The 24,214-nt window shown below is 36.8% G+C and overlaps 4 protein-coding genes across 4 annotated transcripts; 1 reads left to right on the top strand and 3 right to left on the bottom strand.

Annotated features, from left to right (window-relative positions):
- Nucleotides 1-263: 263 nt before the first annotated feature.
- Nucleotides 264-11,414, bottom strand: LOC134650454 (histidine-rich glycoprotein-like). The gene is made up of 7 exons (XM_063505410.1): nucleotides 11,403-11,414; nucleotides 10,839-10,988; nucleotides 5,507-5,673; nucleotides 5,099-5,159; nucleotides 1,062-1,610; nucleotides 456-622; nucleotides 264-372 (listed from the first exon to the last, which is right to left on the bottom strand). The coding sequence occupies exons 1-7, from the start codon at nucleotides 11,412-11,414 to the stop codon at nucleotides 309-311; spliced, it is 1,170 nt and encodes a 389-aa protein (XP_063361480.1). The 3' UTR covers nucleotides 264-308.
- Nucleotides 7,896-10,273, bottom strand: LOC134650264 (uncharacterized). The gene is made up of 2 exons (XM_063505219.1): nucleotides 9,280-10,273; nucleotides 7,896-8,316 (listed from the first exon to the last, which is right to left on the bottom strand). Coding segments are annotated over exons 1-2 (819 nt in total). The 5' UTR covers nucleotides 10,097-10,273; the 3' UTR covers nucleotides 7,896-8,314.
- Nucleotides 11,415-15,051: 3,637 nt separating the features above from the next.
- On the bottom strand, nucleotides 15,052-23,594 carry LOC134650453 (uncharacterized). Its single transcript, XM_063505409.1, has 9 exons — nucleotides 23,521-23,594; nucleotides 23,267-23,419; nucleotides 23,029-23,195; nucleotides 22,387-22,446; nucleotides 19,738-19,840; nucleotides 17,827-17,895; nucleotides 16,783-16,935; nucleotides 15,940-16,106; nucleotides 15,052-15,132 (listed from the first exon to the last, which is right to left on the bottom strand). The coding sequence occupies exons 1-9, from the start codon at nucleotides 23,530-23,532 to the stop codon at nucleotides 15,066-15,068; spliced, it is 951 nt and encodes a 316-aa protein (XP_063361479.1). The 5' UTR covers nucleotides 23,533-23,594; the 3' UTR covers nucleotides 15,052-15,065.
- LOC134650315 (histidine-rich glycoprotein-like) lies at nucleotides 19,100-19,921 on the top strand. The gene is made up of 3 exons (XM_063505276.1): nucleotides 19,100-19,212; nucleotides 19,289-19,441; nucleotides 19,711-19,921. The coding sequence occupies exons 1-3, from the start codon at nucleotides 19,201-19,203 to the stop codon at nucleotides 19,858-19,860; spliced, it is 315 nt and encodes a 104-aa protein (XP_063361346.1). The 5' UTR covers nucleotides 19,100-19,200; the 3' UTR covers nucleotides 19,861-19,921.
- Nucleotides 23,595-24,214: the final 620 nt, after the last annotated feature.

The raw sequence follows: 24,214 nt of genomic DNA, 5'->3' as shown, positions 1-24,214 counted from the left end.
ACGAGCTAGAGCATACGGGAGCTGAGATTTAAATATTTTAGGTAAATATACCTTAAATAAGTTAACAACAATATATACCTACGGATGATGCAATCTTGAACGCTTCGCTTTCGTCATATTTATTTTCATCTTATTTATTTTACAAAATGGATTGATGATAGGACTAATAATTGAAGAGGAGTTTGGTAATACGTTTGTTTATTACATTTATAATATCCTAAATTATGAACAACAACAAAATACTGGTAAAACAGAATACAAACAATTTAACAACAATATTTAAAAAAGACTCAACAACAGGAATTTATTCAGTGGTGGTGATGGTGCTCAGGAACGATGTGGTGGGTGCTGTGTTTGATGTCAGCATGGAAACTAGAAAATAAAATAAAACAATCAATATTTAAAAGACAGGAGAGTAAACAAAGCACCTATTAATGTGAAAAACTTTGTCTTACCCAGTCTTTTTGTCACTGTGGTAGTGCACGTCCCTGAGGGAGCCGTCGGGCTCGTGCAGGCTGTAGAAGCCCTTGACGACGTCGCCGTCGCGGTGCTCGTGCTGCGTCTTGTGGTCGCCCGTGTGCTTGTCCTCCACCTCGTACTTGAACTCGTACTTGGGATGCGTCTACAATATAAATAATCGTATTAAATATAACGGTTGGGATCCCTGTAACTACATAAACAATAATATCATCATTATCTTCCTCGCGTTATCCCGGCATTTTGCCACGGCTCATAGGAGCCTGGGGTCCGCTTGACAACTAATCCCAGTAATTGGCGTGGGCACTAGTTTTTACGAAAGCGACTGCCATCTGACCTTCCAACCCAGAGGGTAAGCTAGGCCCGTATTGGGATTAGTCCGGTTTCCTCACGATGTTTTCCTTCACCGAAAAGCGACTGGTAAAGTAAATATCAAATGATATTTCGTACATAAATTCGGAAAAACTCATTGGTACGAGCCGGGGTTCGAACCCGCGACCTCCGGATTGCAAGTCGCACGCTCTTACCGCTAGGCCACCAGCGCATTTGCACTACATAAACAACATATTTTTCTAAATACTTACATAGTAGTCAACATGTTTCTCGTGTCCGTGATGGTCCTTGATGGTGACGATTTCCGCATGTCCGTCGTGCTTGGAGATGTGCTGTGAGGAATGGGCAGGTTCGTGTTTGTGCTCATGCTTGTGCTCATGGCTTTGCTCGTGTCCATGCCCATGTTTGTGTTCATGCCAATGCTCGAGCCCATGCTCATGCTTGTGTTCATGGTTGTGCTCATGTTTCTCTTCGTGCCAGTGTTCGTGTCCATGTTCATGTCCATGCTCATGTTTCTGCTCATGCCAGTGCTCGTATCCATGCTCATGCTTGTTTTCATGACTATCTTCATGTTTCAGCTCGTGCCAGTGCTCATGGCTGTGCTCATGATTTTGCTCGTGGCTATTCTCTTGTCCATGCTCATGTTTATGCTCATGGCTATGCTCATGTTTATGCTCTTTTATATACGCCTTTAGCACTGGGCCGTCATGGCGTGTTATGTACTGCGAAGAATGCGCAATTTTATGCTCGTGCTCATTTTGTGCTGCGACCACAAGTACTGCAGCAGCCAAACATATTACCTGTCAAAAAGTTTGTCTTATTAAAACGTATACGTTACAAGCTGAACTCTATAATTAAGGTATAATTTGACCTACATGTTCTTTTTGAAATGGTTCAAATAATAGTGCATACCTAAATGTTTATTTTAAAATAGTTTTTCACTAACCTTTGATATCATTTCAATGATATTATCTTGTTGTCCTGATGAAATGAAGTCAAATTGTATACTGATACTGTTTCTCCAAAAAACAGCTCTTTTATTTAACTGAGACCAATTCGATTTCAATAGAATTTCAATATTCATAATTGGTCATTAACACAATCATATCCTAAAGTAGAGTGTTTTGTAAAAAATTGTGTAATTCATTTGAATGTTGCAGTCGCGTAAAACCTCATCATTATTTGCAATTTGCATTAACAACTTCATATGATATCGATTGAGAAAAACTGGTTATGCCCGAGTTAAATGTAAGATTTAGGTAAGTATTTTTTTCCACTTTGAATTAACATCAAAATCAAATGGAACGCCATAAAATAAAAATGGAACAACTCCTTCTTCGACACTCTGATAACGACTACGTACGGGCGAGGCTACTTCAAAAAAGGAATGAGAGCATGCGCTTCCATCGCGAAACCTTGGCTCTACTCCACCACCCTTGCGCATCACTGTTTGCCTCCATCTGGGCTTAAAGATATGCGAGCCCTACGCCCGTGGACGAACTAGGATGGCACTGGCACGGCCTAAATACACTGCCAAATGAGCGCAGGCCAACTTTACAGGCATTCCACATTAAACGACTTGATCCACAGCGAATTTGCACCGCCTCCTTACCCTTTGACTTTGGAGTCGTCTGAGTTTTCAGCCACCAATGACGGTAAAGAGACCTGATGGCTGCACTCTTGTGCCTTGGAGCCATGGCCGCCCGTTAGCGTGGGACGCTACCTGCGTCTATTTGCTACGGCCAACAGAAGAGCTACGCAGATGATCTAATGTAAGAACAAACTTATAACAATACTAATTGACGTTCACCCTTATTTTAATTTCAAGCATACTTGCCTAACATTTAGTCTTTTATTTAAGTCAATAAATAAACTTTCAATTACCGTGCAGTACATTTTGCACTGAATTGTTTAATTGACAAGTGATAAATTATTTGTGTACTTATTTGCATTAAGTAACGGCGCTTTTATATAAGCGATACATTTAGTCTCAAAAATGCCTCCAAAGTTTTAAAAACCTGTTTATTTAATCTCGTCCATAACCAGCACAACTGCACTTAAGTTACGTTTGCATTCGACCTTGAATTTATTTTTAACCGCATATTTGGAGTGTCTTTCACCCATTATTGAATAAATTATTCACCCACGTGGACACGGGCGAATTTTTAAGTTTCCAAAGTCAATTAGAAATCTTTAATGGTGACGTTATGTTCGGAAATAATTGCTTTCAAAGTCCATCATACATCATACTTAATGTTCATATGTATATTTTTAACCGACTTCAATTCCAAGAAGGAGGAGGTTCTGTATTTGGTTGTAACAATTTTTTATGTATGTTCACCGATTATTCCGAGCCCGATTTGATAAAAGTATTTTTTTGTTTGAAAGGAGTTAGTAAATTTTGGCTTGGAACCGATTTCAAACATATCAGTTAGGTAATCTTTTATTATATCATTTTTGAAGTCGGTTCCTTTTTTTATTATTTAATAAAGTTCAGTGGTCAAGTCCGTCTGTCTATCCTCAGTGTCCAAACCACCCTTGTGCTGTAGTTGGATTATTTAATAGATTTTCATATTCCATAGGGTAGACCGAGGCGAATAGGATCACAGTTTATTTTATTGTATACAATTTTGCATGATACTTGTATCTTATCTTATGAAAGTAAATAAAGAACATACATACATACAGGATGAAACGGATCATGATGAAAAATCCGTTGATATTTGAAATATTGCGTTGATAGCTTGCGACGTCAGTCATAAGCAATATTTACTATATATTTTTTTTTAGTTTGACCCGATTCGCCCTATTATCCGATTCGCCTCAGTCTACTATATAACTATTCTGTTACAATTAACAGTCGTTGTCGCCATTTGAAAATGCATTAAATGCTTCACGTGTTCGCTACGGCTGCAGGGCCTGCTATGTGGGACCTATTGTGGGTCCTTTTTACCGCGAGCTCAATATTATACCTAATTCAAAATGTACACAAAAGTGCGTACTACCCACTTTATAAGTAAATTCCATTCTTGAAGTTGGTATGCACTTTTGGAGCTGTTTGTACATAGGCAACACTATTTTAAAAGATCTTAGAAAAGGCCACTTAGCTTAGACCATCCACGTAGAGATCATATGTATAACAAAAAGAGGTAAGTAACTATACTTATAATGTATGAAAATATTACTCTTTATTAATTTGTATTTCAGGATTGACAACGATAGAGGAGGACAAATTAAAATTGTATGTCGAGCGTTATTCCAATTTTGTAGGTTACCTAGCTTACCTAAAATTTTTCGAGTCTATTCGATTATGGCATGTTGTTGTTGACGACCCCTATTCATTTGGAAATACCTATTCAACAACACCCCACACCATAAGTTTGAACCGAAAATTAAAATTCATTCCCACTTTACGTGTAGGGTATGTCACGCAACCGATTTTTATTTTCAGAGACAATCTAGAGTCGGGGCCGACTGCCATATCGTTCGATATCAAGCAAAGAATATAATACCGATATCAAGTAATATGCGAGGTTTGTCAAAATTGTTTGTAATTGACTCTTCATTTCGAATAAAACGTCATCTCGATTGATATTAGAATAGAGATCAAATCAAATTTCTTTGTTTCTCAGAGATGTTCTAGATTTGAATGTGATTAAAGTATCGGTTATCGATACCTTAAAGTAAACATTGCGATGCAACAACATATTACAGGTGTATTATAGTTGGTCAAACCAATTTGTCAGTCAGTAAGAACCAGGATAACTATACTCATCCTATTCTTTTGGGTGATAACTAGTACTAGTGTAAGGCAAAGATAGTATGATTCTCTCTTTGAAATGAGACAGTCCTTTGACAAACTATAATATAGGCCTTCAGCTTATCGTTTCTGAACATAAATGAAATAAAGAATAAAGAATAAATATTGTAGGGAAGTTGTTAGAATATGGATGTAGATAAAATAATGTATTTACAGGCAATATGCGTATAGGTCTAACTCTAACTCTAAATGCGTTTATAGGTAGGTATACGGCAAGTTGGGACATTAATCAAAACAAAAAGTCAAAGTATTCCCATGAGAAACTAAATAATAAGAACTGTTATCTGACACAAATATTTCGTTAATGGGACTGTAAGAGGGCGGCAATCAAATAAAATCTCTTTTGTATTTGGGTAAAATACAAACATTTAATATTAAAATAGGCAATATATTGAACACATGTACTTAACAAAAAACGTAAGTACGAGTATATTTAACAATTTTAACAAAAATACTTCTTTAGGTTTAATGGTGATGGTGATGATGAGGAACGATGTGGTGGGTGCTGTGCTTGACATCGGCGTGGAAACTGCAAAACAAAAAATATCGTCAATGTCTTTTGATACCATGCCTACATATTGTATCCTTTTTTGTTACTTTTTTTAATGTTCTCTGTGTTTATCGTTGGTAACATAGTGTCAGGTTAGTTTTGTTCAAAATACGTGACTAAGTGCCACTTGCACCATCCCTCTAACCCGGGGTTAACCGGTTCAACCGTTAACCCAGTGTCAAATTGTACTGGTAACCATAATAACTCCAAGTTTAACCAGTCGACTCTGGGTTAAAGTGTGATGGTGCAAGTGGCGCTAAGGAAACAAAATAAACAACATTTTCTGGTCTTCTCTCATAAAATGATTTCCAATGGTAAATTCTTACCCGGTGTGATGGTCACTGTGGTAGTGGACATGTCTGTCAGAGCCGTCGGGCTCGTGCAGGCTGTAGAAACCATGCACGGAGTCTCCCTCGCGGTGCTCGTTCTGCGTCTTGTGGTCGCCGGTGTGCTCGTCGTTCACTTTATACTCGAACTTGTATTTGGGGTGAGTCTGTAAACAGAAAACCGTGTTGTAGTCTCTCGTGACATGAGGCCCAGTACGTTCGTGTTGTTCTCTCACTCTCACTGAGCGTAAGCGCCAGCGAGATGGAAGTGTTTAAATAAAATAAATACTATTCGGTTCGTCCCTCAAACATTAAATTCCCGATTTTTAGAAGCAGTTTTCATATTTTTAGCTTTTGTGCATAATTTGTTAACAATTTCTAAATTGCATTTTAGACCTATGTTCGTGTTTTTTTTATCGAGCATAAGTTACGCAGGATTCAAATCGATACAGTGCCTCGAGAAAGGCCTCAAGATTGCTAATCAAATGTATAGGAGGCGTATTGTGATCCAAAAAAGCGCTACGACTTTTTTAAAACTCCGCGTTTGGACCTATTGCATCTTAACATATACAATGGATTATAATGTTAAACTGTTAGTGTAATGTCTGATGCTCTAATGGGTTTGTTTGTATCCGGTAATTAATTAATACCAATACTCGAACAGTTTACTATTATTTATTGTAATAAATGATGAGAGCACATCTTACTAGTACAATGTCTATATCCCAAGAGAGGGGGGACCGGAGCAGACAGCGTTTAGTTACCACAACTCTCCCCCAGCCCATTTATAAAAACACTTAACTTACAGCAAACACTTAAGTTACACTAATTACTTATAGCTAACATTTGGTTAACATGGCGTTTTACGGTTCTCCCCTCCACATTTACCGAATATGTAACCCCTGGTGTCAGACACTCCTTGATCTCTCCCGCAATCCACTTTTGTTTTTTATCTCTATAATCTCTAACCATGACTTTCATCCCTACATCAAAAATCACGTTTCGATTTCCCTTACTGAACTCCACTAGTTTTTCATTATTAATTTGCAACCTAGCACTTACTGGCTGTGGTCTAAGTAAAGAAAATCTTGTTCTTAACTCCCGCTGATACATTAGTTTTGAGGGGCTGACACCAGTGGCTCTATTTACACTTGTTCGATAATCCACTAAAAATAAGTTTATTGCGTCTTCCAGTGACTTTCCACCGACTATAATTTTTTTTACATGGCTTTTAAAAGTCTGTACAAAGCGTTCGGCAGCTCCATTCGTTGCCGGGTAATAAGGTGGGGTATAACTTATTTTTATGTTTTTGCTTTTACAATAATCTTTAAATTCAGTACTCGTCCATGTTGTCCCATTATCCACCACCAAATGGAGCGGGTAACCATACCGAGCAAATAGTGACTTAAAAACTTTTAGTGTAGTAGTTGCCGTTATATTAGGCATCACATATGCTTCTGGCCACTTTGCAAAACTATCTATCACCACCAAAAACATCTTACCACAGAAAGGTCCAAGAAAATCCGCATGTAAACGTTCCCAAACTGTATGGGCCGGTGGCCAGGGCGTTAGCGGTACCTTTTCGGGGGCCTTTCTGTTTTCTAAACAAATCATGCATGCGTTTGTTATATCTGTGATATCCTTATCTATAGTTTTCCACCAAAAATATGACCTAGCAATTTGTTTCATTCTATTTATTCCAAAATGGCTTGCATGTAACTCGTTCATTACTAAATTCTGCAGACTTTTTGGAATTATTACTCGTGTGCCCCACAGTAAGCAGCCCTGATCAATACTTATTTCATTTTGTTTTTCATGAAAGGATTTTAATTCTTCATTTAACATTGCTTTATCAGGCCAACCATCAGTACAATATCTCATTACAGTTGATAGAGTAGTACATTTTTTTGTTTCTTGTTCCACTATTTTCCAATTTACATTTTCAAAATTTGATAATGACAAGAATTTTAACACACTTAATTCACTACTGTCTAATATTGGATGGCTAAAGGTACTATTGTCTGGCGTGGGGTTGCGAGACAAATAGTCTGCGGGGTTGCAATCTGTTTTTATATGTTGGATAGTGTAGTTAAACCCTGACAAGAATATAGCCCAGTGCTGTAATCTTTTACACGCCATTTTTGGTATACCCTTTTTAGGGCCAAATATAGTAACCAACGCAGCATTGTCGGTTTGTAACTCGAATGTTCGTCCAAACAAATATTCGTAAAATTTAGTTATTCCGAAGATTATAGCATATGCTTCCTTCTCTATGGTTGGGTACTTTATTTGGGTATCTGTCAATTTTTTACTGGCATAGGCTACTGGTTTCACTACACCATCCTCAGATCTCACAGAAAGAACAGCGGCCACCCCGCAGTCCGAGGCATCGCAGCTTAAAATTATTGGCAGTTCATTGCTGTAATGAGATAAAGTGACTGTTTTTGTTAAAGCTTCTTTTATTTTTAAAAAAGCGTTGTCACATTCAGGGCTCCAACAAAAAATTTCATTCTTAAGACAATTATACAAAGGCTGTAGTATTGTGGCCATGTCTTTTAAAAATCGATTATAATAATTTACCTTTCCTAAAAAGGAACGTAACATTTTCATATTTTCGGGTTGGGGTGCTTTTAATAAGGGCTCAATATTTTCTTTAATTACGCTGATCCCTTCACCTGATACATGATATCCAAATACTGTTAGTTGTTCTTCAAAAAACTTGCACTTTGATATTTTTAATTTCAACTCTGCCTCTGTGAAGCGTTGCAATACAGATTTTAATCTTGAATTTACTTCTTCTATTGTTTTTCCTGCAATGAAAACATTATCTATATAAACCTTCACACCTTCCAGTCCCGACAACAACTGAACAATTAGGCGCTGAAAAGATCCCGGCCCCGTACTGACTCCATAGGGCAGATATAAATACTTATATATGCCCTTTTCAGTCACTATTGTAGTTAGTTCTTGTGAATCTGGATCAAGTGGTGCTTGAAGGTAAGCTTCTTTCAAATCCAGCTCACAAAAACAACTATTTCCTTCGAAATTTGACAGTATGTCATTTATTGTCGGGAGTGGAAAATGGTCTATTTCTAGGTTAGGGTTCAAAGTTACTTTGTAGTCCCCACAGAGGCGCACTGAGCCATCACCCTTCATAACTGGTACAACTGGTGTACCCCAGTCGCTAAACTCGATTGGAGCAATGCGACCATTTGTTAACAGCCTATTTATTTCTGTTTCGACCTTGGATTTTAACGCAAATGGCACATTTCTAGCTGGCAAAAATTTTGGCTTGGTATTTGGTTTTAATTTTAGAGTTATATTTGCCTTCTTAAAATTACCCCAGCCCGGTTCGAATACAATAGGGAACTCTTTTTTTATTTTATCTAGATAGGCCTGTTTAGTTGGAACATTAGTACATACATTAATATTTTGTTGTAGTTTAAACGGCCATAAATGTAATTTTTTTAACCAATCTTTTCCTATAACCCTTGGTAACCCATCTTCTACAACTATGAGTGTCATATCCTCAAATTTTGATTCATTAAATGTCACATTCAAATTTTTTAATAATCCAATTGGCTTTGAAATGGACTGGTCAAAATTGATCATAGTCATTTTAGAGTTTTCTATGTTGATTTGTGGGAAAAATTTATTTCTGTCACTTTTGTTCATTGTAGTTATATCTGAACCCGAGTCCACTTCAAACTCAAATGGAATCCCTTCAATTTTTAGCTTTAAAAACATAGATGGTATTTTCTTAAATAACTTACACCCCAAATTAAGCGTCTGATACATGTCATCTAGTTCATTAGTTTCACAAACATCTTCTTTTTCTTCGGAGCAAACCACAGTTTTCAGGCTTGGTTTCTTTAGGGGGCATAGCCTAAATATGTGTCCCTTCCTGCCACATTCCGAACAGTACTTAAAGCGCAAGGTGCACTGATCCTTCCAATGTCCTGTCTTGCCGCAACACAGGCACTTTGACTGTTGTTGTTGTTGTTGCCGCTTTTTTTGAGGCTGTAGACTCACTTTCCCACGATCCGTTGAGAGCTTGAACACATCAACTGGCTTGGCCGATAGTTTAAAAGCCATCTCTGCTGTCTCCGCCACTGCTGTTAACTTTGCCAGAGTCGCATCGGCCATCTTCAATACTTCATATCTGATTGTCTCGTTGTGAACGCCATTCAACAGTCTTTCTTTTAAATGTTCATCTACATCCTTGAAATCGCAGTCTTTAGCCAGTTTGCGAACAGCTAACAGGTATTCTTTTATCGTTTCTCCTTCTTCTTGTTTCCTGTCCATGAATCTCGCTCTGTGCACTGCTAGATTTATTTTGGGGTGATAAAATTCTTGCAGTTTTTTACATAGATCCTCATATGTACTTTTAATTGGTATATCTGGGGCACATAACCCTGACAATGTGTCATACACGTTACTTGTTAATTTCGTTATTAAGAGCGGAACCTTTTTGTCTTCCGAGATATCATGCAATAACATGTAACAATTGAGTTGCTCCTCATAACTTCTCCAATTTCCACCACTGAAATTTTCTAAGCTAGTAATAGGGAGCGTTGACTGGTGTGTCATTTTATTTTTTTTTGTTTTAACGTGGTCCCGAAGCACTTTCCGCAAATCGTCGATACTTGGATTTGGGCCTGTCGGTAATTCTAACTGTATTATGAGTTGTGATAATGTATCTTTTGGTAACTCCTGAATCCACGACGTTTGACCACTTGCAATTTTTAATTTAAATTCTTCGAGGGACATTATGTCACTAAACTTGTTGATTATCACCTTCAGTTGTGCGTAGTAACAGTAGCCAGCAAGATGGTTGCCATTGCCATGTCTGTATTGTCTGTTTTACCGACAGAGTTGTGACATATGACGTATAGTGTCGTTTGACGTTTGCGTTTTGATATTGCTAGAATGTATGTTCTGATTGCTCTGCTTTACCGACCGGTTTCCTTCACATTTACTGTCAACTGCTCCGTGGTGACGTTTTGAATGATGATAACCTCTAATTGCGAGATGTTAAAAATACGTACAGTTTCACGTCGATCCGTAACCTTCTCGTCGCCAGTGTAATGTCTGATGCTCTAATGGGTTTGTTTGTATCCGGTAATTAATTAATACCAATACTCGAACAGTTTACTATTATTTATTGTAATAAATGATGAGAGCACATCTTACTAGTACAATGTCTATATCCCAAGAGAGGGGGGACCGGAGCAGACAGCGTTTAGTTACCACAGTTAGGTACCTACTAACAATGTATTAGGTATGTTTAACTTTGACTTACAATGTCTTGTAATGTTTAACTTTTACTCACGTAATAGTCGACGTGCTTCTCGTGTCCGTGGTGATCCTTGATGGTGACCTCTTGAGGATGTTCATCGTGCTTAGAGATGTGCTGCGAGGAGTGCGCGTGGTGTCCATGCTGAGCAGCCGCCGCTGCTATAAGGGCGAAAAAACAAAGGACCTGCCAAAATAAGACCTCTTTTTAATCTTATACCTTTAAACGAGCCCTATTTATTTATTCAAAAAATCAAAATCAAAATACATTTATTTCAAGAAATACAGAAATTTTAATAAAAGCAGTACAGTGATCCCTGAGTGATCCCCACACTAGTCTCAACCTGTATCGTGGGAATCTTAGAGAAATACCGAATAATGATGTTGCGGCTTTTCGGGGATCTCGGAAACGGCTCTAACGATTTCGATGAAATTTGCTTTTCTGGGGTTTTCGGGGGTGAAAAATCGATCTAGTTAAGTCGTATCTCTCGGAAAACACGCATTTTTGAGTTTTTATATGTTTCTCAGATCGGTCTCTCAGATATTTTATATTTAATGAAGATAAAATGTACATATAACTATTTGAAATGTGCAAATATACCTTAATATGCATTTTGTAAAGTTCAATCCAATTTTTTTGTAAATAATTTTTGAAACCCTGATATGACTGAGTTCAAATGGAAACTGATACTGTTTACCAGAAATCCAATTCTTTTATAATACACATAACGGGGACAAAATCGTTTCATTATTTTATTGGTAATTAAAACTCGCCGAATGGGGAATGCAGATTAATTGATTTCGCAAAACTATTGAACCAACAATAAGCGTGTGTGGTACGTATTATCTTGTTGCGAACTAAATACTTGTGCAAGGTGCTATAGTAAATTAAACTTAAGTGAACGGTATTAATACTGCACCATTACAAGTAAAGCCCTGGTAGGTAAGAGTATCACTAAAATATCAATGAGGTAAGTATGGTCAAGATTCAAAAATCAAATTTTAATCCTTCGAATCGAAAAATGGGCGTGGGCTACACTTTTTTGTTGTACTGTTGTAAAAGTGGGAGCGGAAATGATGTCGCACAGGTTTTACGGGACCAATTTCCGGAAACAAAAAGGTTTTCGAGGGGATCGGAAAGGCCCTCGAAAAGATAGGGGAGCTAATAGCTGCGGTGACAAGATACATCCTTGACGCACTCCTCGTTTAGCTCTAAAGGCTTTGTGACACAGCGTCCTCTATCCGCACTCCGTATTTTGCACAAGAAATTATTACCTAGTTGTTTCGGTGTTCCCATTTCACCCATAACCTTTAACACTTTTCTTTAGAACTTGATACAATCAAAAGCCTTTGCGTAGTAGGCAAAGCACATATAGCTATAAAAACGTCGTGCCTTCGGTATTTCTCTATCAATAGCCTCACGTTAAGTATTGTGGTCCCAAATACCTCCGCAAATCTCTTTTTCTTCTTCATCCTCGCGTTATCCCGGCATTTTGCCACGGCTCATGGGAGCCTGGGGTCCGCTTGACAACTAATCCCATGATTTGACGTAGGCACTATTAGTTTTTACGAAAGCGCCTGCCATCTGACCTTCCAACCCAGAGGGGAAACTAGGCTTTATTGGGATTAGTCCGGTTTCCTCACGATGTTTTCCTTCACCGAAAAGCAACTGGTAAATATCAAATATTTCGTACATAAGTTCCGAAAAACTCATTGGTACGAGCTGGGGTTTGAACCCGCGACCTCCGGATTGAAAGTCGCACGCTCTTACCGCTAGGCCACCAGCGCTTCTAACAAATCTCTTTTTATCAGTAGATAATGCTTTCTGGCATGGTTAACTAGCTATTAAAAAAATATATAACTAGGTATTTCAAAATAAAAATAAAATTGGTAAGTAGGTAGATAAAAAAAGTTTGGAGGTATTTTCAATTTTTTATTTGACCTAACTTAATAATATAACAACAAATACTTTTATACACAATAAGTAACAGAACTTAATTAGTATCTGTACATTTACATTTTATTTATATAGTCATATTGTTAAAATAATAAATATTTGTTTTGTGAGTAGTTTTTTAGGTTACAGTCTTTCTTTGTGATTCCTTGAATGTTTATTTTTTTTATTTTTATAATTCAGTGTGTGTTTTATAGTTCTGTTATTAGTATGTTCTTTTTGTTTTCTTCGGTTGTTGTTTAGTATGTATAAATTTCTGTGTACCTTACTCTTTTTATGTCTATTTTTTGTGTCGTTGGCGTATGTGTCGTCTCATAGTTTTAAGTCAGGTCCCCACTGAAAACCAGCGCCACGGATTGCCGCGGCATTATGCTGAGTGGGGGTCCTATTTTAGCGTCCAATGTTTTTTTTTATGCCTGTATGTTTTCATTTCAATTATGTAATATGTTGTGGCGTTAAATAAATGTATTTTCTTTCTTTCTTTCTTTCTTTAATTAAGTTTATAATGTACCATATTTGACCAACTAATTAGTGGTGATGCTTAGGGAAGTCATGTTTGGAATGTCCCTTGTGCTCAACGATGGCATTAAATCTGAAAAAAAAAGAAACTTATTGTTGTAGTAAGTATTTCTCGATATCGATATGTAGTTATTGTCTTTCGCTGTCAAAGTCAAGCATATGTAACTAGTTAGGTACATTTAGCCGAACATTATGGAAGTTTTAAGTGCATCACTGTTTATTTGTGAGCTGTGTGAGAACTTGAACTTAGTTTACATAGGTATTCAATACGTATACGATTAAAAAGTTAAAATTTACCCGGTCTTGTGGTCAGCAGTGTAATGCACGATCCTGACAGTGCCGTCGGCCTCGTGCAGGCTGTAGTAGCTCTTCTCATGCGCGAGAGGGCTTGGGTTATATAATAGTCCCCACGCTAGCCCAATGCGGATAGGGGACAGTCAAAAATACACATTATAATTATATTTGATTATCTAAATAGTTGAAATATAAACCACTATACTTCGCTTACCTAACAGACGTTAGAACTATTAGAAACTGACTGTGTACTTATTTGGGATGTGGTAAGTGAGAACAAAGTTAACAATTGAATAAGGGCAATACGAATATGCAGATAGTGGAATTCAGATTTTAAAACCAATTTAAAATCAATTCTTCTCGATTTATTAGTGCGCTTTCGATGCATATATATAGTGAAATAAATAACATATGTACAGATTATAAAAATCTGCAGGACGGAAAACTAGTGGTTAAAATGCTTAACCATATTACGAGTTATTGTAATAGTAGTAATAGTAGTGCTATTTGAATGTATTATAAAATGGAATTCGATTTTATTATTACGCAATAATAACATTTTCACAGATAAGATATGTGTATATGTGTGTGTAGTGGATATGACATCCGACTTTCAATCCGGAGGACGCGGGTTCAAATCCTGGCTCGTACCAATGAGTTTTTCGGAACTTATGTACGGAATATCATTTGATATTTACCAGTTGCTTTTCGGTAAAGGAAAAATCGTGAGGAAACCTGCATACATCTGCGAAAAAATTCAAAGGTGTATGTAAAGTCCCCAATCCGCATTGGGCTAGCGTGGGGACTATAGCCCAAACCCTCTCACGCATGAGAGGAGGCCTGTGCCCAGCAGTGAGACGTATAATATATGGGCTGAATTATAATTATATTATTATATAAGAAATGTATTCTACTTAACAACACAGTTTATCTCTATGCTGGTTGTAATTTGCAGTTTCTGTGTGTGTGAAGGATTTATGATCGGTATGTTTGTAGGTAAAATATTAAAAGTCCTCTGAGCTTCAGCTTTCCTCACATGATGATTTCTAATGATTTCGATAGTTCCATGCAGCGTTTAGTATTTATTACCACGGATAGGAAAAGTAACTGTCTTTATAATTTTGCTCATATCAGGCTGATAGATTTTGATAGATAGACAGATTTATATGTAACTCGTTATAGGTATCAAGATAGAAAAATTGAATTTTTCAAAATGTTTAATTGAGTAAGTACTTCTCATTTGTAATACGTATTCCACCATTCATCTATTTATGTAGGTAGTTTATTTATTTATTTCTGAAATCAGTAGTGCTTTTATGTACATTCATTCGCAAAAGATAAATTACATACTTATCAGTGTTTAGATGTTTTTAGTTAGGAATTAAAAACAAAAAATATGATAAACAAAGATTTTATTTCAATCCATTTCTCATTTGTAAATAACAGAACGTAAACAAATCAACTATCACAGTATTAATCATCAACAGCAATTTTTAATTAATCGTGATAATGATGGTGCTCAGGAACTATGTGGTGGGTGCTGTGCTTGATGTCCGCATGGAAACTGCAAAAACAACGGAATAAAAATTTACTTTTATACATAACCTACATTCACACTTAAGCGTTGGTAGCCTAAGTAGATAAGATGTTGCAAGTTTTCATGTTCTAACCCCTCGTACCAAAGACATTCCCATCAGACGAAGCATCATTTGATGTAATACCAGTAACCTTTTGGTGAATGAAAATATAATAAAGAAACTTAAATACACCTGTATTCCTCCTTCCAAATTATACATGTAAACCTTCCTCAAGAATCACTCTATTGTTAGGTGAAAACTGCAAGAAAATCCGTTCAGTAGTTTTCGAGTTTATGGCAATCAGACATCATACATAGGTACACAGTACAAACTTCCTGTGTAATTATGAATTATATTTCAGGTCGATGGGAAATATTACTTATTTTGATTTGCTGAAACTTTACTACTATGACATACCTACATTTATATTATTTTTGTATGACAAAAATTGTTTAACACTTTATGGCTCCTCTACACGATGGGCCAGCACCGGCCACTGCAAGGGACGCATTTATGCGTTAGAGGGAGCAAGTGATATTGCTATCTCATTCTACCGCATGGCTGCGTCCCTTGGAGTGGCCGGCGCTGGCCCATCGTGCAGAGGAGCCATTAAACTGTCGCGTTTTGTACACATATTTAATTACACAAACGGGTCTACCGCGATATAATTTCATTGTTTTAGGTCAGTCTTTCCGTGACCACAGCTGGTGCAACAGCTGAAACGTCGGAATTAAAGGTAAAAACAATGAAATTATATCGCGGTAGACCCGTTTGTGTAATTAAAAATTGTTTACCCAGTATGCTTGTCGCCATGGTAGTGGACGTGTCTGATGGAACCGTCGGGCTCGTGCAGGCTGTAGAAGCCCTTGACGACATCGCCGTCGCGGTGCTCGTGCTGCGTCTTGTGGTCGCCCGTGTGGTGGTCGTCTACTTTATACTCGAACTCGTATTTTGGATGAGTCTAGAATAAAAATTACTGTAGGTACTTAGTTGAAAAAAAAATTATTTCCACCGATGAATGTTATCGCTAATTTGGCTCTTTTACAGTGGGAAAATTAAATCTTTAACACCCGGCTTTGCTTAAACTGTAAAAATAAACAATCTTGATCCCGCTTACTTTTTCTACGTTTTTCTAAGTTTTCCTGGTGTATTACCTTTTCTATTCACATTCTGTTAAATTAAATAAAATATTTAATCTCACGAACCATGCGCCACAACGATCCTAAGGAATGGTGGAGAAAAAGTTTCATTTATATAAAACGTAACGTATACGTTTTAGTACGAGTACGTATACGTTTCCGAGGTTTTCCGGAGGGTCTACAGTATGGGGTTCTTCAAAAAAGGAGTGTACAGGTTTTTAAAAAGGTCGGCAACGCGCATGTAACACCTCTGGAGTTGCAGGCGTCCATAGGCTACGGTGACTGCTTACCATCAGGCGGCCCGTATGCTTGTTTGCCACCGATGTGGTATACGTTTTAGTAACGTGATTATTCCTGAGTCCTGACACACAAAAAATCATGACTAGATTCGTAGACTTTGCCGCTATTTTGTCTTTTTGTAGGTATTTGTAACGATGAAGTTATATGACTCAGTACCTACCAAAAGTCCTCACAGATCTACCTACTGAATTTACTTACATAATAATCGACGTGCTTTCCATGACCGTGGTGATCGTGGATGACGACCTCGTGGGGATGTCCGTCGTGCTTGGAGACGTGCTGCGAGGAGTACGCGTGGCCGTGTCCGTGCTGGGCTGTCACCACTCCCAAAACGGCTGCGAGGCACAACACCTAACACACAATTTACATACAATTGGGCGTTTTTTTAACTTGTCCCCTACACTGTTTTTTCAAATTTGGTATTTTTTATGTTATTTCTACTCAGAATCACGAGCTCTTTCTATCCTAATAGGAGGAAAAAAGTGGCCCAAAATTTCCATACATTTTTCGGTCTTTCCATTCCGCGACCGCCATACAAAGTCTATGAAAAATGGTGACGGAATGGAAATAAAAACCTTAGGACACTTGTTTTCTCCTATGATAGAAAGAGCTCGTGATTCTGAGTAGAAATAACATAAAAAAAAAACAAAATTTGAAAAAAAGTGTAGGGGACAACTTTAAAAAAACGCCCAGTTTACGGCTAAATCCCTTTCTTAATTATTTTACTTACTGCTTATCGTTATTATAGTACTAGTTATTGTATTTGGTTGTTTATTGTTAAGCTCGATCAGTCCGCTTCAAAAGTAGCGCCAGGAGTAGGTAACTAAGTATATAGCTATTTTATTCTCTTACAGTTAAAAGGAATACATGACTCTCTGTACCTATGCAAAATTATTGGATTCTGGCATATACCTACTTTTAAAACTAAGAAACAGTTGATGCATGTTTTTTTGTAAAAATATTACAGGATGTTAGATATAGATACTTTTTACGCGTTTCTAAAGGCTACTATATAAGTAGGTATAATTGATGTCGGCTGTTCAAGTTCAAAAGTTTCATTATATACCGAATGCATTGGTTTCAACTATCTAATCTGCATTGAAATAGCGTAGAAACTATAAGTTAAAATCCCTATTGGTAAATAAGAGGTCGTTTGTGTCCCTTAAATATTCAATATCTTTATTGCAAATAAGGAAGAATCCATGCAAAATCTTTTATGATAAGGCGTTTTTTGTTTCTTACCTTAAAATACATTTTTGAGTAGAAAATATTAATGTGCAGAAGCGTATGAAGCTTGTTGTTAACTGATACCTGTTGAAAACAAAACGTTTTTATATTGTCTACCGATAGCCACCTTTGCAATAGTAATTGAACATTAAATTAATATATTGACCGTAAAAATTTAATGAATATGGCGATTGTTACAAACTTGGGCAAGCGCCAGATATGCCTTGGCCTGAATTAAATTTAACTTGGTCTAATTAAAAAGTAGCCACCTATGGTTAGAATTAACCTCATATTCTTATATTTTATGCTACCATTTACTAACTGTTTTTGTCGGTCTGTCGTTATTATTGTACGATTTAGATAGATAGATAGATAGATAGATAAACACTTTATTCATTTCCACAACATACATGGTAATTACAAAGTTATTAAATATTGGCATGCAGCTTAAATTAAAAGAAAAACTTATATAATTACACGATATGATCAAAAAAACAAAACATAAAAGGACATAACCATGTGTCGTGGCAGAGAATTGGCGCTGGCTTAGCATGATGATGCGGCAAGCCACATCGCTGATATTCTGCCAGGACCTTACAATAAAAGTTTGTGCAACGCTTTATGACGTACATTATGTTTATGTTGTATTTGTGTAAGTATTGAGTTAGTGCGATCTAGTATGTGTAATTGTGTATATATGCGAGTCGCGGCAATATCTATTAAATATATAATTTATTTAGTTATTACTGCACAGATAGACCCAAATTTCACTATAGCTATATGTAATTATGTACCTCTTCTTTTGTAGGTTAATAGGTTCGTTTGCATGGCTGAGTAGAAGAAGTACAGTTTTTATAGAATTCATCTTCTATTAATATAAATGTAAATAGAGATGAAAGTCAGTAGATGTCACCGTGTAGGTATAATCGTGTAAATACATTTTTGCAGTAAATTACGACCACAATCATTGTTTGTTACCATTTATCAGCTGGCACTGTCCAAACTGTCGTAGATTTATAACATTAAGATCATTCACAAAATCTTAAGTCAGTATTTTTGCAGTAGAATTTAAATTAGACATAGACATAGGCACAGGTATTGCCAGGCATTTAGCAACTTAACACAAAGTATACCTAACTATATCTAGACGGTATGCAATACACTTAGCTGCTACATGTTGGGAGAGAAAATATATTTTGCGACACACTCTTTGTTACAAACTCGGCGTTTGGCTTTGACTTACTTTTTAATTATCAATAAATTACTTCCATATAGATATCGTTATAATTTTGGCATTATAAAAGAACAGATTTCTTCAGTGTAGTTATCAGTTTACAGGCTGACTTCATTAGATCAACTGCATTGCACTACTGCATATATTTATTGAAAATGATGCTTAAAGTAAATATATACTCCTACTTCTAATGCAATTAATATTATTAAAATGGGAAATAATAATGTATCAAAATACTTTCAGGTTGTAGGTCTTCTTGCCTTAGTCGCTTTAGTGGTCGCTCAGCATGGCCATGGCCACGGGTATTCCTCCCAGTACATATCTAAACACGATGGACACCCGCAGATAGTCACCATCAAAGACCACCATGGACACGAGAAGCACGTCGATTACTACGTAAGTTTAATAGTTAGTTAAGAACAATTTGTACGTTTATATTTCTAAGTAGTTGCCATCAGTATGAAATAACACCTAACACCTCTGTAACACGGTTGTACAATAAAGAGCTATCGTATCTTATCTTATCTAACGTGTTATATAAATTGTAGACTCGCCCCAAGTTCAAGTACAAATAACACCTCACACCTCTGTAACGCGGTTATACAATAAATAGCTATCTTACCTTATATTATCTTATCTTATCTAACGTGTTGTTTTAATTGTAGACTCATCCCAAGTACGAGTTCAAGTACAAAGTGGACGACGACCACACGGGCGACCACAAGGCGCAGCACGAGCACCGCGACGGCCACGACACCAAGTCCAACTACCACGTCGAGGTCAAGCACATTGTTCCTGAACACAATCATCACTAAACGGGAATAACTACTGATTTTTACGTTTTATATGCCAGTTGTTAAACAGTTTTAAAGATATAAATATTATAAATGTTATTCGACATAATTGTAAAATAAATAATAATATTAAAAAAACAATTATTAAATTGTATTTTTTATCATTACCTAGGTACCTAAATTATAGCTATTTAGATACTTACATAGAATTTTGGCAGACCTCACCACCTCAGTAAAATAAAAACAATTGATTAAAGATAGAGGTAGACAAGGGGCGGTCTTATCGCTGAGGAGCGCTTCCAGAAGACCCTTTGTTAGCGGAAACAAATAATGTAATCAATCAGAGTAGGTGTTGCAAATACGTACGTATATTATGTACATAGAAAGTGTAAAAATCTACTTCCAATATCATGCCTAATACTGATTGGGTTGAGTTTACAATTTAAATGGTTTTCGTGTTACATACAATGTTTTTCATTAAGTACATACAACCCGTGAAAAATAAAATTAAGTTTCAAATGAGATAAATGTAAAATAAAGAAAAATTACAGATATTGTGCACCACTTTGTTTATTGAAGGCAGAAATAAAAGATATTAAACAATACCTAATCTTTTTTTTTGAGCAAAACGAAATTAAGGTACCTAAATTAATTAACATCAGTATTTTTAAAGTGCAAATATTTAGAAATTTGTTATAAACGACTTTTTTGTAGAAACATAATTATAGAGTCTGTGCGGTAAGAGAAGAGTCGTTATATTTCACAACTCTCCATCCGCACTCTTTTTCATTTTTTTTTAAATTATTTATGTGAAACCATATAAATTAAATATCAGGAATGAATTTAGCATCCTTGAGTTACACGAAAATTATACCAAACTTGACCACATAGCAAAACTTTATTTTTTACAAATTTCGGGGGGCTTTAGTCAAAATTTTGCATCAAATATTCGATTGGCTCCCCTTCCTAAATCAATCTGTGATCCAAAAGCAGCAACTCTGCAAAAGGAAATTCCATCATCATCATTTGCCGTATAATTAAGTGTACACCAGCGACTAATAGTAGTCTGTCAGACACCATGCCGTTTAATTGCCTTTTTTTTTAATTACGATTTATTATTATATATAATATAATAGTAATACATATACATACATATTACATATATAGGTTAATTTGACGGAATTAAATTCATGGATTAAGAAATACAACGAAAACGATACTCCGATAAATGGCGACGTAGCAACAGCCGATAGGTACATAATTATATTGGCTCCTCTACACGATGGGCCATCGCCGGCCACTCCAAGGGATGCATTTATGCGTTAGAGGGAGCAAGTGATATTGCAATCTCATTCTACCGCATGGCTGCGTCCCTTGGAGTGGCCGGCGCTGGCCCATCGTGTAGAGGAGCCCTATGGTGTCTGTCAAACTTAACATCAGCGGTAAAGGGTTAATAGTAGATTGTTAACCAAGGGGCACTCATTTCTGCCGAGGTAGTTTGGTGCTCGAACGCAGTGCGAACAACAAGTTAAACACTCTACTACTTTTCATATCGAATACGAGGAAAGTAAAATGCACGTGATTTTAAAAATCCTGACAGTATACATTTTTGTTCTCGAGGGTACTTTCAATGAGCAATTTAGGTAAAAGAATCGTTATTTATGGAATGGGGAGTTAAAAATCAGAATGGAAATTGTATAACAAATCCATCTAAAACTAAATTTCAATTGTTTATCTTAAAAAATAAATAAATATCGTAGGTACTTGGAAAGTTAAATGCTTATAGTGCAGAAACGTATCACTTTCTGCGCACCTTTTAGAACAACAATGACCCTCTTTCAGAGCATGAGAAATGAAAATACATTCCGACGTTTCGACCCGGGTGACAGAGGAAAAATATGTTCACCTGTCAAAATTACAACATGAAAAACTACCCACATACATAAAAGATATGAACAGAAACAATCGGCTCAATTCGAACAATGCATTTAAGAGATCACTGCGGCCGTATTAATTTTAAGGCTATTATACGCAATATAATTCGTTTACTTAGCGCCACTTACACCATCCCACTGACCCAGGGTTAACCGGTTAAACCAAGAGTTACCATGGTTACCAGTACAATTTGGCACTGGGTTAACGGTTTTACCCCGGGTCAGTGGGATGGTGATGGTGTCGCGCTTAGTTTTATTTCGTAAAAGCTCATAAATAATAAAAATCTCAATACTTTATTGGTATACTTTTATTTACAAACAAAATAACAAATTGATATGACTACGTACGTAAGAAGATTAAGCCAGGGACACACTTATCCCACGTACGCAACGTATGCAATGCATTATGACAATCTTAATAACCCTGAAAGTTGTATGCTTAGAAACATACTTGTCATGCGTTGCGTATGACTAGTATGTGTCTAAGCAAACAAATTTTAGGGTGCAGATGTCATAATGCATTGCATACGTTGCGTACGTGGGATAAGTGTGTCCCGAGCTAAATATCAACATTGTTTGAACGCGTCTCCTTCGAATAAGTTGATTCGTTTAGTGATGGTGGTGATGCTCGGGAACGATGTGATGGGTGCTGTGTTTAACATCGGCATGGAAACTGAAACATAATCGGAAAATGTCGTTGCATTACGTTGCGTAGAAAATGAATATATTTTGTTGAATTTTGCACATAATATAAACGAATTCGTTACTCTTGAATAAGATAACATAAGCTTACATACTTACCTAATATAAAATTTACGGTAAAAATATTATAATATTCTTTTTAGGGTTCCGTACCCAAAGGGTAAAAACGGGACCCTATTACTAAGACTCCGCTGTCCGTCCGTCCGTCCGTCCGTCCGTCCGTCCGTCCGTCCGTCCGTCCGTCCGTCTGTCACCAGGCTGTATCTCACGAACCGTAATAGCTAGACAGTTGAAATTTTCACAGAGGATGTATTTCTGTTGCCGCTATAACAACAAATACTAAAAATAGAATAAAATAAAGATTTAAGTGGGGCTCCCATACAACAAACGTGATTTTTTACCGAAGTTAAGCAACGTCGGGCGGGGTCAGTACTTGGATGGGTGACCGTTTTTTTGCTTGTTTTGCTCTATTTTTTGTTGATGGTGCGGAACCCTCCGTGCGCGAGTCCGACTCGCACTTGGCCGGTTTTTTTTATCGTGTAAATATAATTACCCAGAGTGCTTATCGCCGTGGTAGTGCACGTGTCTGATGGAACCGTCGGGCTCGTGCAGGCTGTAGAAGCCCTTGACGACGTCGCCGTCGCGGTGCTCGTGCTGGGTCTTGTGGTCGCCCGTGTGGTGGTCATCCACTTTGTACTCGAACTCGTATTTGGGATGAGTCTAAATACGAAAAAAACGGTTAGTCTTTGATTTTTTCTTAAATATACATAAATCGAGGCTAAGGCACTTACGTAGTAGTCGACATGCTTCTCATGTCCATGGTGGTCGTGGATGGTGACCACGTGCGGATGTCCGTCGTGCTTGGAGATGTGCTGCGAGGAGTGAGCGTGCCCATGACCGTGTTGAGCAACCACAACCGTGGCTAAAGCCAGAAGACTCACGACCTAAAATTATTGTTAAAATTTAGCTTTATCTGGTTAATTTAAATTTTAAGTTAAAGTCGTTTTCAATTGTAAATAAATATTATAATTCTCTTATAGCCTACCTTAAAAAACATTGTTCTGTTGTTGTTAGTCCGATGAGGTTAGACTGTTAACTGATACAAGCAACAAAGAAAACAGCTCTTTTATATTACAGAAGAAATTATATTATCGATATGTAGATAATTTATTAGTAAGTAATTACATTAAGCCACGACCAAACGCAGGCATTGTTGTGCAAAGTTTCGCAAAACATTTGCTCTGCGAGCGTACTCGAAAAATGGCGGCGTGTGTTGTAAACGTTCGTTTACAAAATTATTAATACAAGTACAATGTCGCGATTAATTAATATCTGTTTAGTATAAATTGAACGACTTTATTGAAAACTTAATTATTAGAACTGAAGGATCAATAGGTACCTACATTTTGTTCTCAAATGACATATAAATGGATTCCAATATTATTGTAATATACTCGTAGGTTGCAAAATTCAAATGATTTGCCTGTGTGGTTTTTTTTAACTATTAATATTTTACGTAAGCTAAACGTACTGGTGCTAGACGCGGTACCAGTACATGCCATCTTGAAACCTATGTCATTGTCAAAAGAGGTGACAGCAGGGTGTCATCTATTGGGCATTAAAGTACCTACTAGTAAGTTTACCTTATAGGGCGACACACTTTATTGTTAAATTGTAGTATGAGTCCCTAATTAATTTAATAATCCTAGCCAATATTATAAATGTGAAAGTAACTGTCT

This window comes from Cydia amplana, chromosome 8 (assembly GCF_948474715.1).
Source record: "Cydia amplana chromosome 8, ilCydAmpl1.1, whole genome shotgun sequence".
Classification (NCBI taxonomy): Eukaryota; Metazoa; Arthropoda; class Insecta; order Lepidoptera; family Tortricidae; genus Cydia; species Cydia amplana.
Note: the sequence above shows the minus strand (reverse complement) of the source record. Positions and strands in the feature narration are given on the sequence as shown.